The sequence below is a fragment of the Eubalaena glacialis genome, chromosome 15 (assembly GCF_028564815.1).
Source record: "Eubalaena glacialis isolate mEubGla1 chromosome 15, mEubGla1.1.hap2.+ XY, whole genome shotgun sequence".
NCBI lineage: Eukaryota > Metazoa > Chordata > Mammalia > Artiodactyla > Balaenidae > Eubalaena > Eubalaena glacialis.
Genome location: NC_083730.1, coordinates 67,234,942 through 67,255,692, shown reverse-complemented (window position 1 = coordinate 67,255,692; position 20,751 = coordinate 67,234,942). Strand labels below are relative to the sequence as shown.

Below are 20,751 nucleotides of genomic sequence, written 5' to 3'. Positions count from 1 at the left end.
CGATGTGAGGCGGGGCCCATATGACTTACAAAATCAGATTTGACTTTAAAATACATAGTAGGTACCTTTTTAAAAACAGGACAAGCATCCTCTGAGAGGTCAGGCAGACCCCTGATTAACACCCCCATCATGTTATGCTTATAATACTTTACACTTTTTTTGTTTATTTGGATTTTTAAAGTGTATTGTGCCAGGCACTGCCAAGAAAGAAAAAACTACATGCTCCCTGCCTTCAGGGGCTCCCCGTTTAAAGAGGGCTTCAGCCACAGGGAGAAAAATGTGATCTAACATGCTCTGGTGGAGGAACATTGGATGTCTTGGAGCCCAGGGAAGGCTTCCCATAGGAGGGGACATTTGAGCAGAGCCCTGAGTTCACAAGCCTCTCGCAGCCAAGGGCAGGAGACAGCTGCGTGGGGGTCTTTGGCCAATGGGTACAGAATCTGCACGAGGGCAAGAGGTGGCCACCTCCAGCCATGGGCCTAAGTCAGGTGACCTTGGGATGGAGGAACCCCAAGGGGTCAGGCCTAGGAGACAGAGGAGCATGTGTCATTTCCCCTCATCCTCCCCGGGATGCCAGGGCTTCTACGCCCAGGGAGGGGGTGAAGCAGGGTCCCTCTGTGCTCAACCATTGGTGAGGGGTACTCCCAAATGCCCATCCGAGACCTGGGCCTCCTCTCAAGGAGACAGGCTTGAGTGGCTGTCACTGGGCACATCAAAATCTTTTGTGTCTGGTCCTGATGCTGGAGGTGACCCTGCAAGCACACCTGGGGCCAGGCTTCTTGGCAGTTGGGCTCCACTCCCCCCGATTCCAGCTGTGAGGGTGGGCATGCCAGGCACCTCACAGTCTCTCCTGCAGGCTCAGGGCAGCACATGTCCCTGTAAGAGAACAAGTGGGCATGGTTGGAGCTGCAGGCTTTGTATCCCGAGTCCACTGTCCGCCCAGCTAGTGCTGCTCCTGCTGAGAACCCAGGAGAACATTCTCTCCAGAGCTTGGCCCTCCCCAGGCCTTCCAGGAGGGCTGGGCCCAGGGCACCTCCACGTAGTCAAGGTTGTTGAGCTGGCTCTGAGCCAGGCCCGGGCAGACCCTCTGTGCAAAGCAATGGGCCTCTTTCTCCACAGGGCCCTGACCAAACCTTGAGCCCTCAGACTTACCTGGGAGCTGGTTGTAAAGATCCTCTTCAAACCATAGCTTTTCTGAGTCGGAGGCCTCTGCCCCTTCCCCCCGTCCAGCCATGACCCAGATGGACAGGTTGGCGGAGGACCCCCCAGCTCTGCCCTCACCTGATCCTCCGATGGAGAGTCCAGACCAGCTCCGCACCTGCGCCTTACTGCTGGTTAGTGGAGTGAGGCAGCAAGACTCCCCCCCACCCCCCAGGCACTGTGGGTGGTGGGCTGGGCCTGACCGATGCCCTTTCATCATTGCACTGCTTCCCAGTGGCCCACAGTAGTGCAACAGGGAAAGAGTGTCAGGCAGGCCTGCCAGTGCCTCTCCCAGTGGTAGGTGGGGATCTGAGACCTGGAATGCAGGCCCACTGGGGCCTGCGGCGGGGCCTCTGCCTGGGGAAAGGGTGCCCTCTGACCCCAGAGGCCCAGGCCTGGCCAGGATCTTAAGTTTCCATGGAGAAGGGACCGGAGCTGGGCAAGGGGGAGGGGAGGGCCTGCAGGTCCAGGAGCCAGGCCTGGGGAGGGAAAGTGGCAGTGTGGGGGAAGGGGTCCCCAAGGCTGGTCCCAGACGCTTTGACAATATCATTGCACTGCTCCTCAAAGCACAGTAGTGCAACCTCGTCAGAGCACCTGCGGCCAGCAGGAGGGAGCCCCACCACCCCCAATACACGAAGAGCGGGAAGCTCAACCGTGGGTGGGTGGGGCTAGGGGCCCATTCCTAGACAGCAGGGCGGGGAGGGGATTTCAGCGGCGCTGCGGTCCTCGGAGTCCTCAAGACCCCAGAGGGGCCGGACCCTCCCCAGCACCCTCCAGATTGCCGCGGGGTTGCGACCCCAGACTGAGGGGCAGCTCCACACCCTAAGCGGGAGCGCGCCCGGGAAAGGGCGCACACACAAAGGAGAGGGGCCCGCGCTCCACCGCGGTCCGAAACCCACTCGCGCCTGCGGCGGGAGTGGATATAGCCCGACGACCCTGCGCCCTCCCGCGGCCTGAGGCTCCGGGAGAAGAAGGGTGGTCCCACTCCGGGCCGACGCGCCCCTGCCGGCTCAGGCCCCCATCCTTGGCCCCTGGCTCCTGGCCCCCAAGTTGGGCTCCGCATTCTGTCCCAACAGATTCCCTGCCCGGCGGCCCAGAGCGGAGAAGAGGAATGGGGAGCTTCCCGCCCCTCTAGGGTCCCCTGCCCGGATGGGGTGCCCGGGGTCTGGGCTGCGCCCCTCCACACCGCCCGCCGGGTAGGGCCGCCCTTCCCGCGCCCCCACCTCGGACCCAGCTACTCACGCGGCGGGACGCCCTTCCCGCCCCGGGCCGGGGCAGGACTCGGGAGGTTGCGGGGAGAGGTCCCGGCGGCCGTCAGCCCGCGCTGCCCCCCAGGACCACCCCGCACCTCGTGGCGCCCTCCCGCCGCCGGCTCCATCTTTAACTCGCTGACAGGCGGCGGCCCAGCCCCCGGCTCCTTAGCATAGCGCCGCGCTCATTGGCCGGCGCCGGCGGGGGCTTCGCCTTCTGCACGCCCATTGGCTGAGGCCGGAGAGATTTCAAAATAGCCTGCGGGCCCGGATTGGCCCGGCGCGGGCAGAGGCTGAGGCTCCGCGGTTTTAACAATGAGTTCTACAAACACTTTCTCCCCATTCATAACTTATCAAAGGGAACTTTGCCCGCCTTTTCGCAGCTCTAGTCTCGGTGAGTTTTCTCGCCGAGCGGGCGTGCGCTCTTGGAAGCCCAGTGGGGGGCGCCGGCCGCGCGGCCAAGCCCGCTGGGGAGGGGGCTACGACCGGAGGAAAATGTCCGGACCCGCGGTCAAGCCTGCACCAGCCGGGCCACAGGCTGCCCCGTTTTGCAAACTGAAATTGCTCCCTGTGCCTCTCGGATGGCATGTTCGGCTGCGGTGGGCTTCCTGGCTGGGGTAGCCACCTCCCCACCCAACCCCACCGCATCGCCCGACTTGACCCAAGTGAGATTTGTCTGAAGCCCAAGGGTGGACCTGGGCTGCGGGACCCGGTCTTGGAGCCCCTGGAGGCTTGTGGATCTGTGGGAGGCAGGGGGAAGGGGGCGTCGCTTGGGTCCCTGCGTGACTGAGGATAAGCATTCATTAAATGCTTCCGCAGGGCTGATGACCCGGAAGGATGTACACCGCCCGCCTGGCCCTCATAGAGCTGCAGTGTGTGTTGGAGCGGGTGGTGCTTAGGCTACTGTGCATCTGGGCCCCCTCCTCTTTTATTCTCTCAGTCCAGTGGCTGAGAGCAAATGTTTTGGAGGCAGGCAGAGCTGGGTTTGAATCTTTAGCAACCTCGGTTGCCTCCTCTGCAAAATTAAGATGACAATTGAATGTGCTATGCTTCATAGGGTTGTTGCCAGGAGCAAATGAGATGCTCTGTAAATCGTTGGCCCAGTGCCTGGCACTTAGTTTTCAATAAATGAGAGCTCGGCTGCTGCTGCGGTTTTAATTTTTGGTCTTGTACTGCATTCTGCCTGCAGCCCTCTCACCTGCTCCCACAGCTTTGGCCTTGATTTCCCAAGGATTCTTACATGCTGTGTACTGTTGGAGTCTGCTCTTAATTAACACTCCTCACTTTTGTATGTGTGGTGGTAGGGAGGTAACAGAGGCAGAAGTGGGCTCTTACAGCCCAGAGGGGCCAGGGGTGGACCAGAGGAGTGCCCCTTAGATTTGCAGTGTGCGCCACACTTTTGGTGCCCCGCCTACACCCCCTTGGCACTCACCTCTCCCTAAAGGATGTTCCCTGCTGGCACCTGCGGCTCTGCCTGAGGGCTTCATTCTGGCTGTAGAATACAGGGCAAGTGGGAAGTGCTGCAGAGTAATCCTCCCACCTGCCCAGCAGCCCTCAGCCAATGAGAGAAGATATGCTGGTTGGATAAGTACCCTCACTTTCTTGCCCCTTGGTTGGGACAACTTTGATGCATGTTCTACGTGGGGGCCCAGTGCTCCCCAGTGGGATGAAGCCCTAGTTGCCCACAGGGGTGACTTGCTCAGTAATGCAACCTTCACCAGCTGCCTTGCCTGCTCCTCTGAGCCCCACTCCTCTGCCCCAGTGTTTTCTGGGATCACTTCCCAACCACCTGCTTGCACTCCTGTCTCAGGTCAGGTGAGTGATGGGAGAGAAGTGGAGACTTGTAGACGATGCTCAAGAGGTTTGAGCAGAGCAGGACCTCATGGGGGAGGGGGCAGGGGCGTAAAGGGCCTAATTATGACCCTCCTCCCCTCACGTCTCACAATTGGCTAGAGCTTTTCTCCCACCCCCTAAGGTCAATTGATTTCTCAGAAGTAAGGTGCTCTGCTCACCCGCCTCCAAGACCCTTCCAACCAGTTGCCACCCCCAGCCTCTCCTTCGGCTCTTTTATTCTCCTGCAGGAAAGTGGCAGCTCCCCAAGCCTCTCTGACTGTAATCTCCGCCATAACCTCTAGAGGTCACCCACGCACCAGCAAAATAGCTATTACCTTCCTTTATCAGGGCCCGCCTATTTATTGCTCCTTTCTTTAAATTGCAATGCTTTGCCGCCTTAAATTGTGCCTCTTCTTCCAGGAAGCCTTCTCAGATGTCTGCAGCTGGCAGTTCTCTGTGGTTATCTTCCCTTGCAATATCTTTTGAAGTTTTGTTAGGGCCTCTGGACTTTGGAAGGTTATAGTGGGGCCTGAGATGCCACACGTCTGGGCCGGCTGCGTGTGTGGGGTGCCATCTGCACCGAGAGGGATCCTGCGATGCGAATTTCCAGCAGATGAGCAGAGTCCTGACCCAGTGCTTGGTCAAAGGCAAGTGTCCAGACTGTCACAACTGCCAGGGGAGGGGTGCCAGGAGGAGGGGGCGCACCTCAAGGGATGAGGGACTGGAGAGCTTGTGCCCATCCCAGCTGGTAGGGAGTGGGGCTCCTGCTACCTCGCTGAGGCCCCAGCCCTCATCAGGAAGGTTCATGAAGCTCAGGGGCTGGGGAACTGGGGTCACTGGGGCCATTGGACCATCTGAGGGTGGAGAGGGAGCTGTGATGGCCCTGGGCAGTGTTGGGAGTGCACAGAAGAGCATCAGAGAGGTTTGGACGGGTTCAGCTGCCAGCTGTGGGACAGAGGATTTGCACCGAGGAAGAGATGCTGAACTGGACCAGCTGGCAGCTCCTGGTTGCCCCCAGGCTCACAGCAAAATGCAACCACAGGCCAATATTCTTTAATCATAAAGGCACTTGAGAACTCCTACAAACTCAAAGTCTCCCCCAAGAGTGGCCCTGCATATGACCCACCCTGCTGCCCTCCACCTGCAGGTCCACAGCACTCAGAGTTCATCGTGGCCTGCAGAGGCCTCCACGCTGGGCTTGATGAAGATGCCTTCCACGGCCTTCCACCTATTGTGGGTGTTGGCGTTGGGCATGCCGTGCACCTCGAGCTGCCCCCGGATGGGGCTCCCGTACTGCTCGCCGGTGACCGACAGGAACACGGAAGTGCCCACGTGCTGGAAGCGCACGGCGGCCTCCCGCTCCCAGTGCTGCCCCGAGCAGCGCACCGTCCACAGGTCCAGGTCATCACCCTCGCCGTCCTCCCCAAAGGCGCTCACCTCCTGTGGGGGCGGGGGTGGTGTGGGAGAACAGTGGTCACGCATGACAAAGGGCACACTGAGTCCCCCATGGGCACTTGCCTGGCAGCTGCACTCACACCCAGGTCCTTCCCTGCACCTCTCTGAGCCTCAGCTTCCACAGCTGCAAACTGGGGCACCACCACCCCCACCCCCAGCATACAGAAGGGCCCCCCAACACCAGCTCTTCAAACACATGCACACCCCACCTCATCTGCCTGGACGGTGACCAGTGGCCCCCACAGAACCAAGACATCCCCCTCCTTCCTCCTCTGGGTTTCTCCTGTCCTAACCTCTCTGACCCTCACTCAGCATCAAGTCCACCCTTCAGGCTGACAGCCAAGGTTCTATTATCTCATCCTTTCCTTCTGATAACCTCCCCAAAGCACCCTCTGTTCCAGTACCACCTCCCACCCAGTTTCAATGAACTCCGCTCACAGGCTCTTCCCCAGGCCTGGAAAGACACCCTTCTCCTCTCTGCGGCCTGGCGGACTCCTACTCATCCTTCCAGGCCCAGCCCCAGTTCCTCCTCCCCGCGGGGTTCCCATTCCCCACCCCAACGGCCATGCGGATCCCCCTCCTGTGTCCAACTCGCCCCCAGGAGTGGAGCTATCCAGACGGACAGCTCTTCCTGTCTGTGTCCCCGCTGGGCTGAGGGCTCCAGGGGGCAGGACCCTGGCGTAGTCACCTCTGTATCCCCAGAGGGGGCGCTCGGCAAACACTTCTGACTTGAAATTCCCGTTTCACCCAGGAAGCTGGGGCTCCGAGCAGGTGCCGGGCCCCTCGCACACACTCCAGGGGCTCACCTGGTTGTGGGACAGCGGCGACGGGAAGTGGTGCGTGTGCAGGTTCTTACCGGTGGGCACGTGCGTCAGCCGCACAGCCTGCCCGCAGCGCACGGGGGACCCGCGCGGACACCCGCCCTCCGAGCCGCCGCGGATCCGCCAGTAGCTGTTGGCGTCGTCAGACGCCTCCACGCCGGTCACCGACTGCTGGCCGCTGCCTGGGGGTCGACATCCAACCCCCGGGGTCGCTGTCAACGCGGGAACTCCGACCCTCGACCCGGACACCATCAGCTTTCCCGGACAACCTCAACCATGGGATCCAACGGCTCCCCCAGCCCCCGCCCGCCTCCGGCCGCACTCCAAGTCCCTTGGCCCGCAGCTCCGAACGGCATCCCGAAGATCCCCTCGAACCGCCGGCTTGTGCCCCTCGGCCCCCAACTACTCCAGCCCCTGATGACTCCCAGCCCCCTGGCCCGCAGAACCCCGCCGTCAGACCCCAGCCCCGGCCCGCGCACCGGATCCGTATTTGATGTCGTGCGAGTGCAGCCGCACCCGGTGCTGCGTGTTGAGCAGCTTCAGCACCGACCCGCAGGTCACGAGCCCCGCGCCGGTCTTGACGGCACAGCTGCCCGGGACCGAGATCGCCAGCAGCAGCCCCAGCACCGCCGGGCCGGCAGCTCGGCCGCGGCCTGCGCTCCACATCGCCCCGGCCGGGCTCCGGCAACTCGGGCCCTGGTCGCTTCCGTCTCCGCCGCCGGCCAATCCGGCTCTGACAGGGCCCGCCACGGCAGCCAATCGCCAGCCCTCACGGCGCTCCGCCTGCACTTCCATTGGGTCCGCGTGGAAAGGACCCGCCCACAGCTTTCCAGAGCGGCGGCTGGGAGGGGACTGGAGACACGAGGAGGGTTTTGATTGGTCCACGCTTCCGAGGACTCACTAATGAGTAGCAAGGGAAGGCCGGGGTAGCGTCGAGCGGAGAGAATGCGGGCAGAGCCGAGGGCGCCCCTCCAGCGCCCGCCAGGTCCCGGGACACTCGGTTCGCCAGTTCACGAAGCCCCTTGATCCTAGACCCCCGAGCGCTCAGTCATGGTCTCTCCCTCGACCCCTAGATTATGTGCTCACAAGTGGACGCATCTCAGATACTCAGTCACCTGGTCCTTCAGTCCCTGGACCCCGGGATTAACTAATCCCCCAGTCGCTCGGTCATTGCCCACTCTCTGACATTGAGTCACCTCAGTCCCTGGACCCTGGGGTTTCTGAATTCCCTGAGCCACTCATTGACCCCTTCCAGAGCTTCTCATGGTCCCTAGGCCACTGGGCAGCAGAGGGCAGCAGGGAGCTGTGATGTAGAGGGTAGTGGCAGGTGGTCACCAGAAAGCCCCTGAGCTGTCTTGGGAACCTGGAGCCCTGGGAGACCAAGCGACTGGGAACCAAGCCTGGGTGACTGTGTGTCCCAGGCTTGGGACTCACTGCCTTCTCAGAGGGCTGTCAGCTCAGTCGGTATAAGGGGGGAAACTTAAACCACTGTTTATTTATTCATTCGTGGAACATTCTTACATTGAATTCACTCCAGGCCCATCAGTTCAGCCCAGCCCAGGAACCGGCTCTGGGATATGTTACTCAATAGGCTGACCACCGCTGCACTTGGTGCACCAGCAAAGCAGGGAGAAAAATTCGTGTTTAATTAAATCATCCAGAATTTTGCATTCAGAAAATCCAGGGTAGAGCCATTTTAATTACAGCAACGGGTTATTTTTTGGTTTTCATGTCTCCCTACCCCCACCCCTGGGGCCATGGGGCTTGTGGGATCTTAGTTGCCCGACCAGGGATAGAACCCGGGCCCCCTGCGGTGGAAGCACAGAGTCTTAACAACTGGACAGTCAGGGAAGTCCCGGTTTTCATGTTTAACATTGTCTTTATTTTGAATTCTGTATGGGTCAAGGTGTCTTGATCTTTTCAGTGCTTAGAGTGTCTAAAATGCTTACGGTAACTTCCCTGGTGGCGCAGTGGTTAAGAATCTGCCTGCCAACGCAGGGGACACGGGTTCAAGCCCTGGTCCGGGAAGATCCCACATGCTGAGGAGCAACTAAGTAAGTCCAGTGCACCACAACTGCTGAGCCTGCACTCTAGAGCCTGCGAGCCACAATTACTGAGCCCACATGCCACAACTACTGAAGGCCGTGCACCTAGAGCCCATGCTCTGCAACAAGGGAAGCCACCACAATGAGAAGCCCGCGCACCGCAATGAAGAGTAGCCCCCGCTCGACGCAACTAGAGAAAGACCACATGCAGCAATGAAGACCTAACGCAGCCAAAAATAAATAAATAAATGTGTGTCTTTTAAAAAAATGCTTACGGTCTGCCCTGGATTTGGTAGACCGCGCCCTTGAGGGGCTGCCGACCCAGGGCAGAGGAGCTAGAGTACAATCTGGGTGTGTCTTCTCAGACACACCAACAAGCATCTCGAACCTAATATGCCCCAAGCAGGACTCCCCGGTCTCCCTCACACTGCTCCTCCCCCAGGCTTCCAAGTCTCAGGAACGGCACCTCCATTTACAAGTTGTTCAAGCCCCAAACCTGGGATTCATCTTTGATTCCTCTCTTTACCACACTCCTCACATCTACCCCAGCATGTCTTGATGGCTCTGACTCCAAAACAGATTGGAAGGCATCTCTCCTGCATTCCCCGTCACCACCCTAATCCAAGCCACTCCATCTCCCCTTCAGATATCTACCACCCCTCCTAGAAGATTTCCCTGCTACTCGGGCCCCTCCAAGACATTCTCCACCCAGGAAAGTGATTTCTGTCTTAAAAAGCATAAATCAAGGCACTTCCCTGGCAGTCCAGTGGTTAAGACTTTGCCTTCCAATGAGGGGGTGCAGGTTTGATCCCTGGTCAGGGAGCTAAGATCCCACATGCCTTGGGGCCAAAAAACCAAAACATAAAACAGAAGCGATATTGTAACAAATTCAATAAAAACTTTTTTTAAAAAAGTATAAATCGAATCATGCCAGGTGCCTGCTGAAAGCTGCCAACAGCTTCTCATTGCACTGGGAGCAGACAATGGTAAGGACACAGCGAGTAATCTCCCTGATAGGCAAAGAAAGGGTTCCAAGAGCAGCAGAGACCCCAGGGCTGGAGTCGGGAAGCCAACACGGCTCTCCCTGAGTCTCTGGAGCCTCATGGCTTCTCCTAGCTGTTCCTTTTTCCTGCTCACCTCATGGGCAGATGCTCGGGGCCCTCCACCTGGAGACCACAGTTTGTCTCCAGGTTCAGATTCTCAAGAGGGGATGTGATTGACTCAACTCAGTTCCAGGCACTGCTCAAGGTGCAGTCAGCCAAGGAGGATGGAGAGGTGTTAGTCTCCAAATACATCTGCTAACAATGCCTCCCACCCCTGTGAGCACACCTGCTCCTCTCCCAAGTCGTGGAGTCCCTTCCCCCTTCACTTGGATCTGGGCACGCATCGTAATTGGCTTTGACCACAAGAATGCCACAGAAGTGCTGTTTGGGGACTTCCGAGCACAGGCTGCCAGAGCACTCACTGGTGGTTCTTGCTTCCTCCCTCTAGGAAGCCAGCCCCTGCCCAGGCAGACCCTTGAATGGCCAGGGGCAATGGGGAGAGAGATGATGGAAGGGGAGTGGCCACGAGGGATGTCCTAGCCTCAGCCCAATCCCCAGCCGAAAGCAGCACTCCCACCCCAGCCGCTCTGGCTACACCACTGCCAGCTGAGCCTGTAGAACCCCCTCAGAATCATTACAAATGATGATTTTGTTTGAAGCCACTTAAATCTTGGTTTGTTACATGGCAACAACATGGTGCCTGAAACAGGAGCTAAGGGGAGCTGTCTCTAGCATCATGTGCCAGTGGTGCCCAAAGGGGCTGCTCCCACCCCAGGGCCTAGATGTGTGCCTCTGAGGCTGGGGTGGGGACATACACTCTTTTCCCTTGAGGACTGGGCAGCAGGACCTGGAAGCCAGCGGGTATTGGATGCACCAGTAGGGCCAATCAACTGTAGCCAAGTGATATGGCAGTAATGTACAAAGCGGCTGTTGTGGCCCGACATGGCGGCAGTGGTGGCCTCGGGGGATAGGCATTAGCACCGAGCATGTGCTCTGAAGGATCCTTGTCACAAGAGCTCTGTGGAAAAATGGGTCCCTGACTCCCCACCTAGGGCCCTGGCCCCTCTGCCAGTCAGAGGAGCAGGTCCTCCTCCCCGAATCGCGGGGTCCTCCCTGCCTGGTTCCAGAGGAAGCTCTATAGTTGCTGTGTCCTCATCTGTGGGCCACTGAGCACGGTCAGGCCGGGCCGAGCAGGTCTGGCCTCCGCGCACCTGGCGGGCTCCAGGGGAGGCATGAGAGATCCACCAGCCTCCCCGAAATGGCGGCCTGCTCAGAGAGGCTGAGCATCTTCTCTCTGCCATAGGAGCAGGGTGGGGGTGGGGGTGGAGCTGCTCCCTGGGTGAAGATGCCTGAAGGGGAACAAACAGGCTGCCCGAGGAAGGCAGAGGGGAGGAGCTGGGGGCACCGGATGGCCAGAAGCTCCAGAAGAACCCTGGACGTGAGAACCTCTGACCACAGCACCAGCCGACCCCACAGACCCTTCAAGAGAGAGAGCTGCCTTGCCCAGGGCCTCTGCGGAAGGTATAGTCACACGGCCAGCTGGGTCAGCCAATCCATGGCTTGACCTACCAGCAGCCCCTGTGTGACCTCAGGAGCACGAGCTGAGAAATACAAATTAGGAAGACAGGTAGCGGTGGGAGCATCAGGAGAGGGTGGATACGCCCTGGCAGAGGAGGAGCCCTCGGGAAGTGGGAGTGTGATGCATAGGGGCCATGGGGTGGGGACCATGAGTCCTAAGAGGCTTGAAGAGGCAGGAAGGTGCAGACTGGAGTGCAGAAGAGCCAGCAGCAGAGCCCAGGAGGTCACGGGGCTCAGGGCACCGGCAGCTGCCGTGGAGGCCTGGCCCAGCTCTCCAGAGATGCTCCTCGGGGCCAGGTGGTCGGAAGGATGGCTGAGATCTCTGACAGGAAAACAGTGTTCCATCAACACAAGCTTTATTTCTCCCGTTGGCTCCCCTGAGAGGCTCAGCAGAGCTCTTCGTGGGCACCAGCTGTTTTGACCTCTGCTCGGGGCGGGATGGCTGCGAGGGCAGTGGCCGCTGGGGCGGGAGAAGCAGGAGGAGTGGGGCATGGAGCACTCGGTGCACTTCAGGGGCCCCATGGGCAGTCACCATGGCCCACACCTGAGCCTGCCGCCGTGGTGCTGACCACGGCCTCCTCTTGAGGCTCCGGGGAGCTCTGGGGCTCACCCTCATCTCCAAAGTCATTCTCGTCCTCTTCCTCCTCCTCTCCATCCTCCTCCTTGTCCTCCTCCTCCTCCTCGATGCTCTGGTGGTCCTCCATGTCCATTGTCTGGTTGGACTGATGGGAGGCCACGCCGGTGTTGGCGGAGGACAGGAACAGCTTGGGCTCTGGCGGTCTGGCGGGCTCCTGCTCCGCGGCTGCCGGGCACTCCTGTGAGGCGAGCGGCTGGGGGCCCGGGGACCTCATGTTGAGGCGGGACCCTGTGGGCTTGACCTGGACCCTGTGGGTCCTGGCGGCCAGCTCGGACAGCGCGTTGGGTGTCCGCATGCTGCACTGGGGGGTGCTGTGCTGGGAGGTGTGCCGGGAAGGGGGCCGGGATGCCCGCTGGGGTGACCACTGGCTAAACTCGGCCTCCTCCAGCCTGCACAGCAGGCAGCTCCAGTCGATCGTGGAGGACAGACGGATGCGCGAGCCCTTCACCTTCCTGAAGCCCAGGAAAAGGTCCAGGAGTGCCTCGGTGATGGGGAAGGAGATGAAGCCCAGCTGCCCAGTGAGGTTCTTCTCAAACCTGTACTTGCAGGCAAGCAAGGACACAGCCTGGCCCTTCAGGTAGTCAACGAGCTCCTCGTGCCAGGGGTTGGAGAGGCGGGACATGGTGGTGGACTTGGACAGGATGGAGGGCAGCGTCTTCTTCTTGGTGAACTTGTAACTGGGGCTCTGTGCGGCAGCAGGGAGGGAAAGGGAGACACGTCATCCACTCCTGCCTGCCACCCTGGGTGCCCTCCCCCCCAGAGCATCCTCCGCGTCACCCACGCGGCGCCGCGCTCAGTCCACTCGGGGTGCGGCCTCACCACATCTGCTCTGCTGGCCCGATGGAGAGCTGAGCTGGGGTCCTGCGTGCTGGCCCACCTCCCACTTACCACCCTGTTGTCATGCCAGCCACACCAGTCAGGCCCGGGGCAAGGCCAGTGACATCAGTCACTGTGTCAGCCAAAAGGGAGCCTGCACAACCCTCGCCCAGGCCAGGGTTCAGAGGAGGGAAGCACGCCTGGGCTTCGATGGGTGAAAGCAGGGTCAGGGGCCACGCTGGGGAGCCGCCAGGGTGAAGCCACCAAGTCCTCTCCGCACCCTTCCCAAGCAACTCCCTCTCGGCGGGGCAGACACACTGGAGAGTCCTGTCCTGGGCAGCAGGACCAGAGGGGGCTAGACCTCAGACACAGGGCCCTACTCTGGGCTCAGGCCACTGTCCACGAGGGACAGGACCCTCCACACATGGGAGGGCCTCTGAGATTCACATGCAAACGTTAAAAAAATACCCAGAATAAAAAATAGCCTTTATTCATCTTTGACAACTCGTGGTAGTAGCTAGGCCAGGATTCCTGGTCCCCTCATCAGCTCATCTCCTACTCAGGCGGTTTTCACCAGGACAGGGCAAGAGACCTGGACCCTGGGCACCTGCTAGTGACAGTGGCCGCTAGGAGCGGTGGCGGTAGGAGCCCTTCCACTGCAAACCCGTCCCTAAGACCCCTGGCCCCAACCTTGAGGAGGTCACCTCCGGATACGGCACAGCAGGAGATGGCAAGAAGCCCCTTACCACGGAGGTGTGGGGTGAGAACCTGGGGAGGCGGTGGGAGGAGGACGGGAGGGAGGAGGCCAGCGGAGCTGAGACCGGGGTGGTGACATGGGTCTGTCGGGAGGGCACTTTCACCACAATCCCGGTGGCGGGCAGGGTAAGGTGCAGGCTCCGCCAGGGCTGGGCCCTCTGGCTGGAGCTCAGGGGCCCAGAAGTGGGCATGGGTAGTCTCCGTACTTTGGGGTCCTGGTCAAGCCCCTCCTGCCTGGGGTGGGGTGAAGGGACCTTGGGTTCTTCTGTGGGTGTCACCTCAAGCCGGAACCTGGTGGCCACTTGGGTGTTAGACACCGGGGAGCCACCTTCCTTGGCCTTGCCGCGTCCCCTGTACTTGATGCTCTTTCTGTGCTCCATCCTGGGGCTGGAGGCTGTGGTGGGCAGCAAATCGTAGGGCTCCTTCCCATCAGTGGGTGTGGCCAGCTTGGAGCTGGACTCTGGGGAGGGCTCCCATTCCGACGGGAAGAGAGGGCAGCCGTCTCGGCGGCAGGCACCACTGAGCTTGTCCACAGCCTGGCTGACCACGTCCTGCAGGGCGGGGAACAGGTGGTGCTCAGCCAGGAAGTCCAGGGTCCGATGGGGCTCTCGGAGCGCACAGTAGCCGGGCAGGTCAAAGGACCCTGGCTGACTCAGCAAAGACTTCATCTCCTTGTTCAGCTCTCGCTTGAGGAAGATCAGCTCCCGCTCTGCTGGCCCCAGCTCTGACGCTTCGGGAGTGCCTGAGCTCGAGCCCAGCAGGCCTGAGAACCAGGACAGGGGCTGCTCTAGGGTCCACTGGCTGCTGGTCTGGCTGCCCAGTGAGTCCCATGGCAGGGAGTCCCCGTGGGGGCAGGACTGCCCCAGGCCTTTCTGCAGAGAGAGGAGGACTCTCAGAGGCGTCCAGGGGCAGCCAAGCCAGGCCTGGCCCTGGGCTCTGGGCTGGGGTCCACCCCCGCCCCACCTAGGCTGCAGCCCCAGACCTTACCCTTCTGTTCTCCAGATGCAGCAGCCGTTTGAGGTTCTTCTCCAGCAGGAGTTTGTCCTTCATGGGTGGCAGTGCACCCAAGCTGCGGGCACCCAGGTCGCTGTCCCAGCTATGGGAGCCCGGCCAGTTGGCCGTGAAGCTGCTGTGGGAGTCGGACATGGAGCTGGAGCAGGACGGGTAATTGTTGGGGCGCCCCATGCAGAGGCTTGGCCGGGTGCAGTGCTGGTGCACGGTACTGAGGGTGGGCCGGGCCCGCGCCCGACGCCCACCCCTTGGCACCTCCATCGGGTCCTCCACCTCCACCAGCGGCACCCCAGCCTCTGTCTTTACGGTGGCCATGCGCTCAGTTGCCTCCTCCACCACCGTCTGCAGGCTGTCCAGCACCTGACCCTCGACAAGGAAATCCAGGAAGCTCCTAAAGGGTCGAGGGCCCTTGGGGTTTCGGCGGTGGCTGCGGAGCCCTGAACTGCCTGAGGGGCCATGCATCGAAGTGGGGTGTGGTGTGTGGCCCAGCTTGGAGGCTTGCCCCATTTCCGGGAACAGTGACTTCTTAGGTGGCTGGACCTGAGCAGACAGGCATATCACAGTGGGCAGTGATGCCCCATGGGGGGAGGGGTCCCCTGGGGTCCTCCTAGGGCACCAGGAACTGGGTGGGAAGTGGGCAGTGGAAGAAACTGTTTGTTTTTTTTTTTGGCCGTGCCACGCAGCATGCAGGATCTTAGTTCCCCAACCAGGGATTGAACCCGTGCCCCCTGCTGTGGAAGCGTGGAGTCTTAACAACTGGACTGCCAGGGAAGTCCCAGGAACTAGGTTTTGGAGCCAGGCAGCCCTGGATTTGGACCCTGGCTCTGCCAGCTTCAGGCCATGTGACTGTGGGCACTAAGGCCCCTCTTGAGGTCCGACTTCCTCTCTTGTAAAGTGGGGATCTGTTCAGGGTTGCCCTGAAGCTTCCCTGACACGTACATTTCACATACCCAAGACCTGGCTGGGGAGTCTAAAAGCCCACTTCTGCCCTCACCCAGGACATGAATCACAAAACCCCTTGAGCCCCGTCCCCACTGCTGGTCTGTACAGACTACCTGTGGTCCTGAGCCCTGTGCGCCCCATGGCTGCTTCTGCCCCTCGAGCCGTAGGCCCCGAGTAGACTCTATGCTCCCACTCTGGGGTCCTACTCCACCATGCCCCTCCCAGTCCGAGATCAGGGGGATACAGGGAATGAGACGGAGACCAAGGTGACTAGGTAGGGCCCAGCAGGGGTAACTAGGAGTGGTCAAGGCAACAGGTCACTAAGAGGTCCAGAGAGGACATCAGTAGGAAGTGAGAAAGGGGGCTGTGATCTGGGGCGCCAGAACTGGTGGGGAACATGTTGGAGGCTCAGAGTTGGGCCCTGCTGGGCACACTTACCCGGGCCACGTAGGTGGTGTGGCCAGCCTCGTCGTCCGCCAAGTATCCCGAATGGTGGCGACAGCTGGTCATGGTGCAGGTGGCCGGGCCCGCTGCCCTCTTCCTCTCTCGTTGGTTCCGCGATGCAGCCGCAGATTCCTTTCTGCACCGGGCGGGGAGATGGTGTGAGGGTGCCCTCAGCCCTCCGTGGGTCTGCGTCTCCCTCCGTCCGTGGGCCGCTGGTCTCTGGCTCCCCGCACCCCACGTCCTTCACATGTCCGGCCGGTCCTCTGCTCGGAGCCCCGTGGGCATCTCAGCACCGTCCGTGTCCAGAGTAGTCGGGGCTGGGGCCCCCGAGGGAGTGCGCATCCAGTCTCCGTCCATCTCTGGGCCCAGTGCGTCCGCCCTCCGTCCTCCTGGCCCTGGTGCCCCGGTCCCGGGCGACCCGGCCCCGGCGACCCGCTCACCAAGTCCGCGCCCGCTGGGCACACGCTCCGGTGCGGTCCGCGCTGGAATCCTGGCGTCCGCGCCGCTCGGGGCCGCCGGCGGGCCTGCTCATTTGCATGCCGCGTCCTGATTGGCTCGCGCCGCGCCGTTCACCGCCCGCTCCCGCGGCACAATAGTTGGGCGGGGCCCACGCGGCTCCTCCCCCACCTTGCCGCTTTTGCCCCGCCCACATTCGCAGAGGGAGGGAAGCTGCCGCTGCTGCTGACCGGCTCGGTCCGGTTTCGAGGGGAGCCTAAGGGACAAAGCCACGGCCTCTCCCGGTGACACAAGCACCTTCCTCGGCTACCCTCTTGGTCGCTGAGTTGTCCTGGGCTCCTGCTCGCGGACTGCTCCTTTCCAGGGTCCTCCCCTCGCCCAATGTGGACACCCCAGGGTCTGTCCCCAGGGCAGTGGGAGGAGTCCCGGCTCTAAGTCACAGACGAGCTTCAACTCCTAGCTTTGCTCTTTCCTGCCGGTGTGACTCAACTTCTTTAATCACCTGCTCCTTCTCTGTAAGTGGAGCTGAGCGTCCTTCCACATGGGTTTGGAGAGTACATCAAATCTTCCTACAACACACCCGCACCCTGATAAGACCCTGTAAATCTTTACCTCCTCTCCCTCCTTTCCCTCTCTGCCCCGGAGGCCTTCCTAATGCAAACCCCCCCACCCCCAGGTGTCACCTCCTCGGAGAAGCCTTCCCAGAGGGCCCATCCCCCCAACAGAATTACGGCACACCCCATCCCAGACTCTGCCACACCGTGTTGTTATCTGACTGTCAGATCGCGCTCCTTGGAGATAGGAACTACGGCACTCACCCCTAACCTATGATCTTTCTAATACCAGTAGGTGCTCAATAAATGTGAATTTCCTCCTTCCAATAGCGGACCCTCAGGGCCTCTGGCCTTTCCAGGACCAGCTTCCCAGTGGCTGAGATCCCACACTTTAATCACCACTATTGAACACAATAGTCCTTATGCCAAAAACTTGGTGAAGGGCTCTTTGAGGCCTCCAATTCTTACAAACGTCCCCACGGAGGTGGGTATTATCTGTTATTTTCCAGTTCGGCTCTGTCTTCTTGGCCCCTGACCTGGGGGCAAGCAGGGCATAGAGGACCAGAGCAGACCAGAGGCAGGCCAGAGCTCCGGAGGTCAGTTCCAGCTCCACTGCTCCCCACAGAGTCACGCAGGGCAAGACACTACCCCTCCCAGCCTCAGTTTCCTCATCTGTAAAACAGGAATGACATGACCAACCTCATAGGCTGGATACAAATACTGCACTTTCCACTGGGAAAATCAAGACAGCCACATCACAATGAAAACCCTGGCTGTCAACCATGGTGATTATTTGTAAAGTCATTGGTAAGGAAAGGTTTTCTAGATCACAGAGGAAAAAAAGAGGTCATGAGTGTAAAAGTTGTAGCCTGGCACAGAGCTCAAGAGATGGAAGCTGGGACTCATGCTTTCTGAAACAAAGCCATTGGTGTACATGCTTTCTTTCATGTTCTTATTGTTCAGAGCTTTTACAAATCAAGAAAAAGCCTCATCTTAGAAAATCAGCAAAAGACAAATAGGCAATTTGAAAAAGAAGAAATACAAATAACTAATAAAAACATGAAAAAGTTCAGTCACTATCAAAAAAATGAAACACTACAAGAATGAGATAACACTGATGTGATCATTGTCTTCTCAAAACAACCCAAAAATTTTGTGGTGAAGGAGCAGAAAACTTGGGTGTATTTATTTGCTTAGAGAAAATACCGGGAGACAGTACCCGGAAAGTGAACGGTGGTGATCTTGGGGGAGGGTAAGAGATTTTTTTTCTTCAGGTTTGATTTTTCCGTTTTTCATATTAAACATTTCTGCAGTCACTGCAAGTTTCGCGTTGCCATAAACCGGGCCGCGGTCCGGGTGGGGCGGGGCACTTTGGGTGGCTGGCGGTTGCAGGGATCCCCGGAACCAGCAGGTGGCGAGAACAAAGGCCAAAGCGCGGGCGCGCCGGGCGCGTGCGTCGGGGCGGGGCCTCGGGCCGCGTCTGGGGCGGGGCCTGGACTGTCCGGCCGTAGCCCCACGGTCCCGAACAGCTGGTGGAGGGACCATGGCCCGGCCCCGTGTGCGGCTGGTGGTCACGGCAGATGACTTTGGTTACTGCCCGCGGCGCGACGAGGGCATCGTAGAAGCCTTCCTGGCGGGGGCTGTGACCAGCGTGTCCCTGCTGGTCAACGGCGCGGCCGCCGAGAGCGCGGCTGAGCTGGCCCGCAGGTGAGCAGCGGCCCCCTGCAGGGTCCGGGCGGGCTTGGGGGCCGCCGCCCCGCGCCTCCGGTGCTCCCGCTCGCGCTCCGCCCGCAGGCACCGAATCCCCACGGGCCTCCACGCCAACCTATCCGAGGGCCGCCCCGTGGGCCCGGCCCGCCACGGCGCCTCGTCGCTGCTCGGCCCCGAAGGCTTCTTCCTCGGCAAGATGGGATTCCGGGAGGCGGTGGCGGCCGGAGAGGTGGTCTTGCCCCAGGTGCGGAGGTGCGGCTTCAGGAAGATGCTCTTGGTGACTCCCCCAAAGCTCCGCCCCGAGGGTACCGTGCGCAGAATTGCGCTCTGGATGCCTTCCTGGTTCAAACACAGGGGCGATCACAGGGGACCACATGGACGGGGTCCTCCTGGGTAGCTGCTTCCGGACGTTCAATGTACCGGTCACCTTCTTACTCCAGGTTCGAGGAGAGCTGGAGGCCCAGCTGAGCCGTTTCCGGGAATTACTGGGCAGGGACCCTACTCACGTGGACGGGCACCAGCACGTGCACGTGCTCCCAGGTGCGTGGGTTGGTGCTCCCAGGCCGGGGTGGGGGGGTGCTGCACGTGCCTCTCCCTGACTCTGCCCCGCCCGCAGGAGTGTGCCAGGTGTTCGCCGAGGCGCTGCAGGCCTGCGGGGTGCGCTTCACTAGGCTGCCGATGGAGCGCGGGGTGGGCGGCTGCACGTGGCTCGAGGCCCCAGCGCGCGCCTTCGCCTGCTCCGTGGAGCAAGACGCCCGCGCCGCCATGGGCCCCTTTGCCCGCCACGGCCTGCGGTAAGGCCCCCTGCCCCCTGCCGGGCCCAAGTCCCAGTGTGTCCAGCTGGCCGTTCACCTTGGCCAGCTGTGTCCGTTTCTCATCTTCGACCAGTGTTGTCCCCACCCCAGATCCGTCCCGCCCCCGGCCTACCCCTGCCCATTGCGGCCCTGCAGTCGTGCCACTGATGCCCCGGTATCTACAGGTGGACCGATGTCTTCGTGGGCCTGAGCACCTGTGGCCGGCACATGTCCACTCACCACGTGTCAGGGGCACTGGCTAGGGCCCTGGAGGGTATACCCACTGGACGCGCAGTGACAGCCGAGCTGATGGCACACCCCGGCTATCCGAGTGTGCCTCCGGCTGGGGGCAGCGGTGAGGGTCCTGATGCCTTTTCCTGCTCCTGGGAGCGCCTACACGAGCTGCGTGTCCTCACGGCACCGGTGCTGTGGGCTCAGCTTGCCCAGGACGGCGTGCAGCTCTGCGCCCTCCACGAGCTAGACTCCAAGAGGCCCGGAGAGGGGACCCCCAGCGAAGCCACTCTGGAAACCTTTCTGGAGCCCTCCCCACTGTGACCCTGGCAGACAGCCAAGCATTAACGTCCCTTGGTGCCCAGGAAGGGAACTGGGTCCCAGAGCAGGCTGTGACTTCCTGGGCTGGATGCTGCCACCTCTGTGCCCAGGTCCTCATGGTTCAGAGTGGCGGCAGAGTTTTTGCAAGCCCTCTGGCTGCAGGTGGCAGCCGTGACCTCTGGGCCTGGGGCCTGCCAAGCATTGGGTGGTGGGGGGGGGTGTCACAGTGCCGTGTAAGCATCTTCCTTGTTTGGGTGCATGGGGCAGAGATGGCTGTTATTAATAAAGTAACGTGTCCTGTAAACTTGGGCGTTTATAGACTGTGGCCGGGAAACCTTCCCAGACCCAAGAAGGACACGAAACTCCTTCGGGGCCCACCGAGGTCACTGTTCCAGAAAAGATCTGCAGTGCCTCCACCTTTGGCGCTGCTCATGCTTAGGCTCTCTTCATTCTTTTCTTTTGGTGGGGGTGGGTAGGAGGAGGGGAGTGAGGGGTTGGAAGAATGTCTCACTAGGCTACTTTTTGGGAGGCATATTATAATCTCAGTTTTGACTTTAAAGACATCACCTGTTCGAAGTAAGCAGCCCTTTGCCATCCTAGGGGATGGGTCTGAGGAGGTCCTGAAAACTTGCAGGAGTGTGTTTACGTTTTTCCAGGAGGGATGGTCTTCTACGGAAATGGCACCCCTGGTGATGTGTAGATGCCCTGTGACCGGGGCTCCTGTGGCCTGGATCAAGGCAATGCCGGGAGCAGATGGAAGCCCATGTGGTCCTTCTTGTCTCATGTAATCTCACATCATCATGCCTGTGTGCAGGCACCGGTGCCCCCATTTTGCAGACCTAGAGATGGGAGTG

General features: G+C 60.4%; 3 protein-coding genes across 3 annotated transcripts; 1 reads left to right on the top strand and 2 right to left on the bottom strand.

The window, feature by feature from the left end:
- Positions 1–5,320: 5,320 nt before the first annotated feature.
- SDF2L1 (stromal cell derived factor 2 like 1) lies at positions 5,321–7,273 on the bottom strand. The gene is made up of 3 exons (XM_061169817.1): positions 7,039–7,273; positions 6,545–6,741; positions 5,321–5,723 (listed from the first exon to the last, which is right to left on the bottom strand). The coding sequence occupies exons 1-3, from the start codon at positions 7,223–7,225 to the stop codon at positions 5,442–5,444; spliced, it is 666 nt and encodes a 221-aa protein (XP_061025800.1). The 5' UTR covers positions 7,226–7,273; the 3' UTR covers positions 5,321–5,441.
- Positions 7,274–11,635: 4,362 nt separating this feature from the next.
- Positions 11,636–16,190, bottom strand: CCDC116 (coiled-coil domain containing 116). The gene is made up of 4 exons (XM_061170054.1): positions 15,826–16,190; positions 14,422–14,985; positions 13,713–14,306; positions 11,636–12,547 (listed from the first exon to the last, which is right to left on the bottom strand). The coding sequence occupies exons 1-4, from the start codon at positions 15,895–15,897 to the stop codon at positions 11,735–11,737; spliced, it is 2,043 nt and encodes a 680-aa protein (XP_061026037.1). The 5' UTR covers positions 15,898–16,190; the 3' UTR covers positions 11,636–11,734.
- A 2,135-nt stretch (positions 16,191–18,325) lies between these two features.
- Positions 18,326–20,189, top strand: YDJC (YdjC chitooligosaccharide deacetylase homolog). The gene is made up of 5 exons (XM_061169896.1): positions 18,326–18,548; positions 18,636–18,795; positions 18,992–19,091; positions 19,168–19,345; positions 19,531–20,189. Exons 1-5 carry the CDS (start codon positions 18,385–18,387, stop codon positions 19,898–19,900), a joined length of 972 nt encoding a protein of 323 aa, XP_061025879.1. The 5' UTR covers positions 18,326–18,384; the 3' UTR covers positions 19,901–20,189.
- Positions 20,190–20,751: the final 562 nt, after the last annotated feature.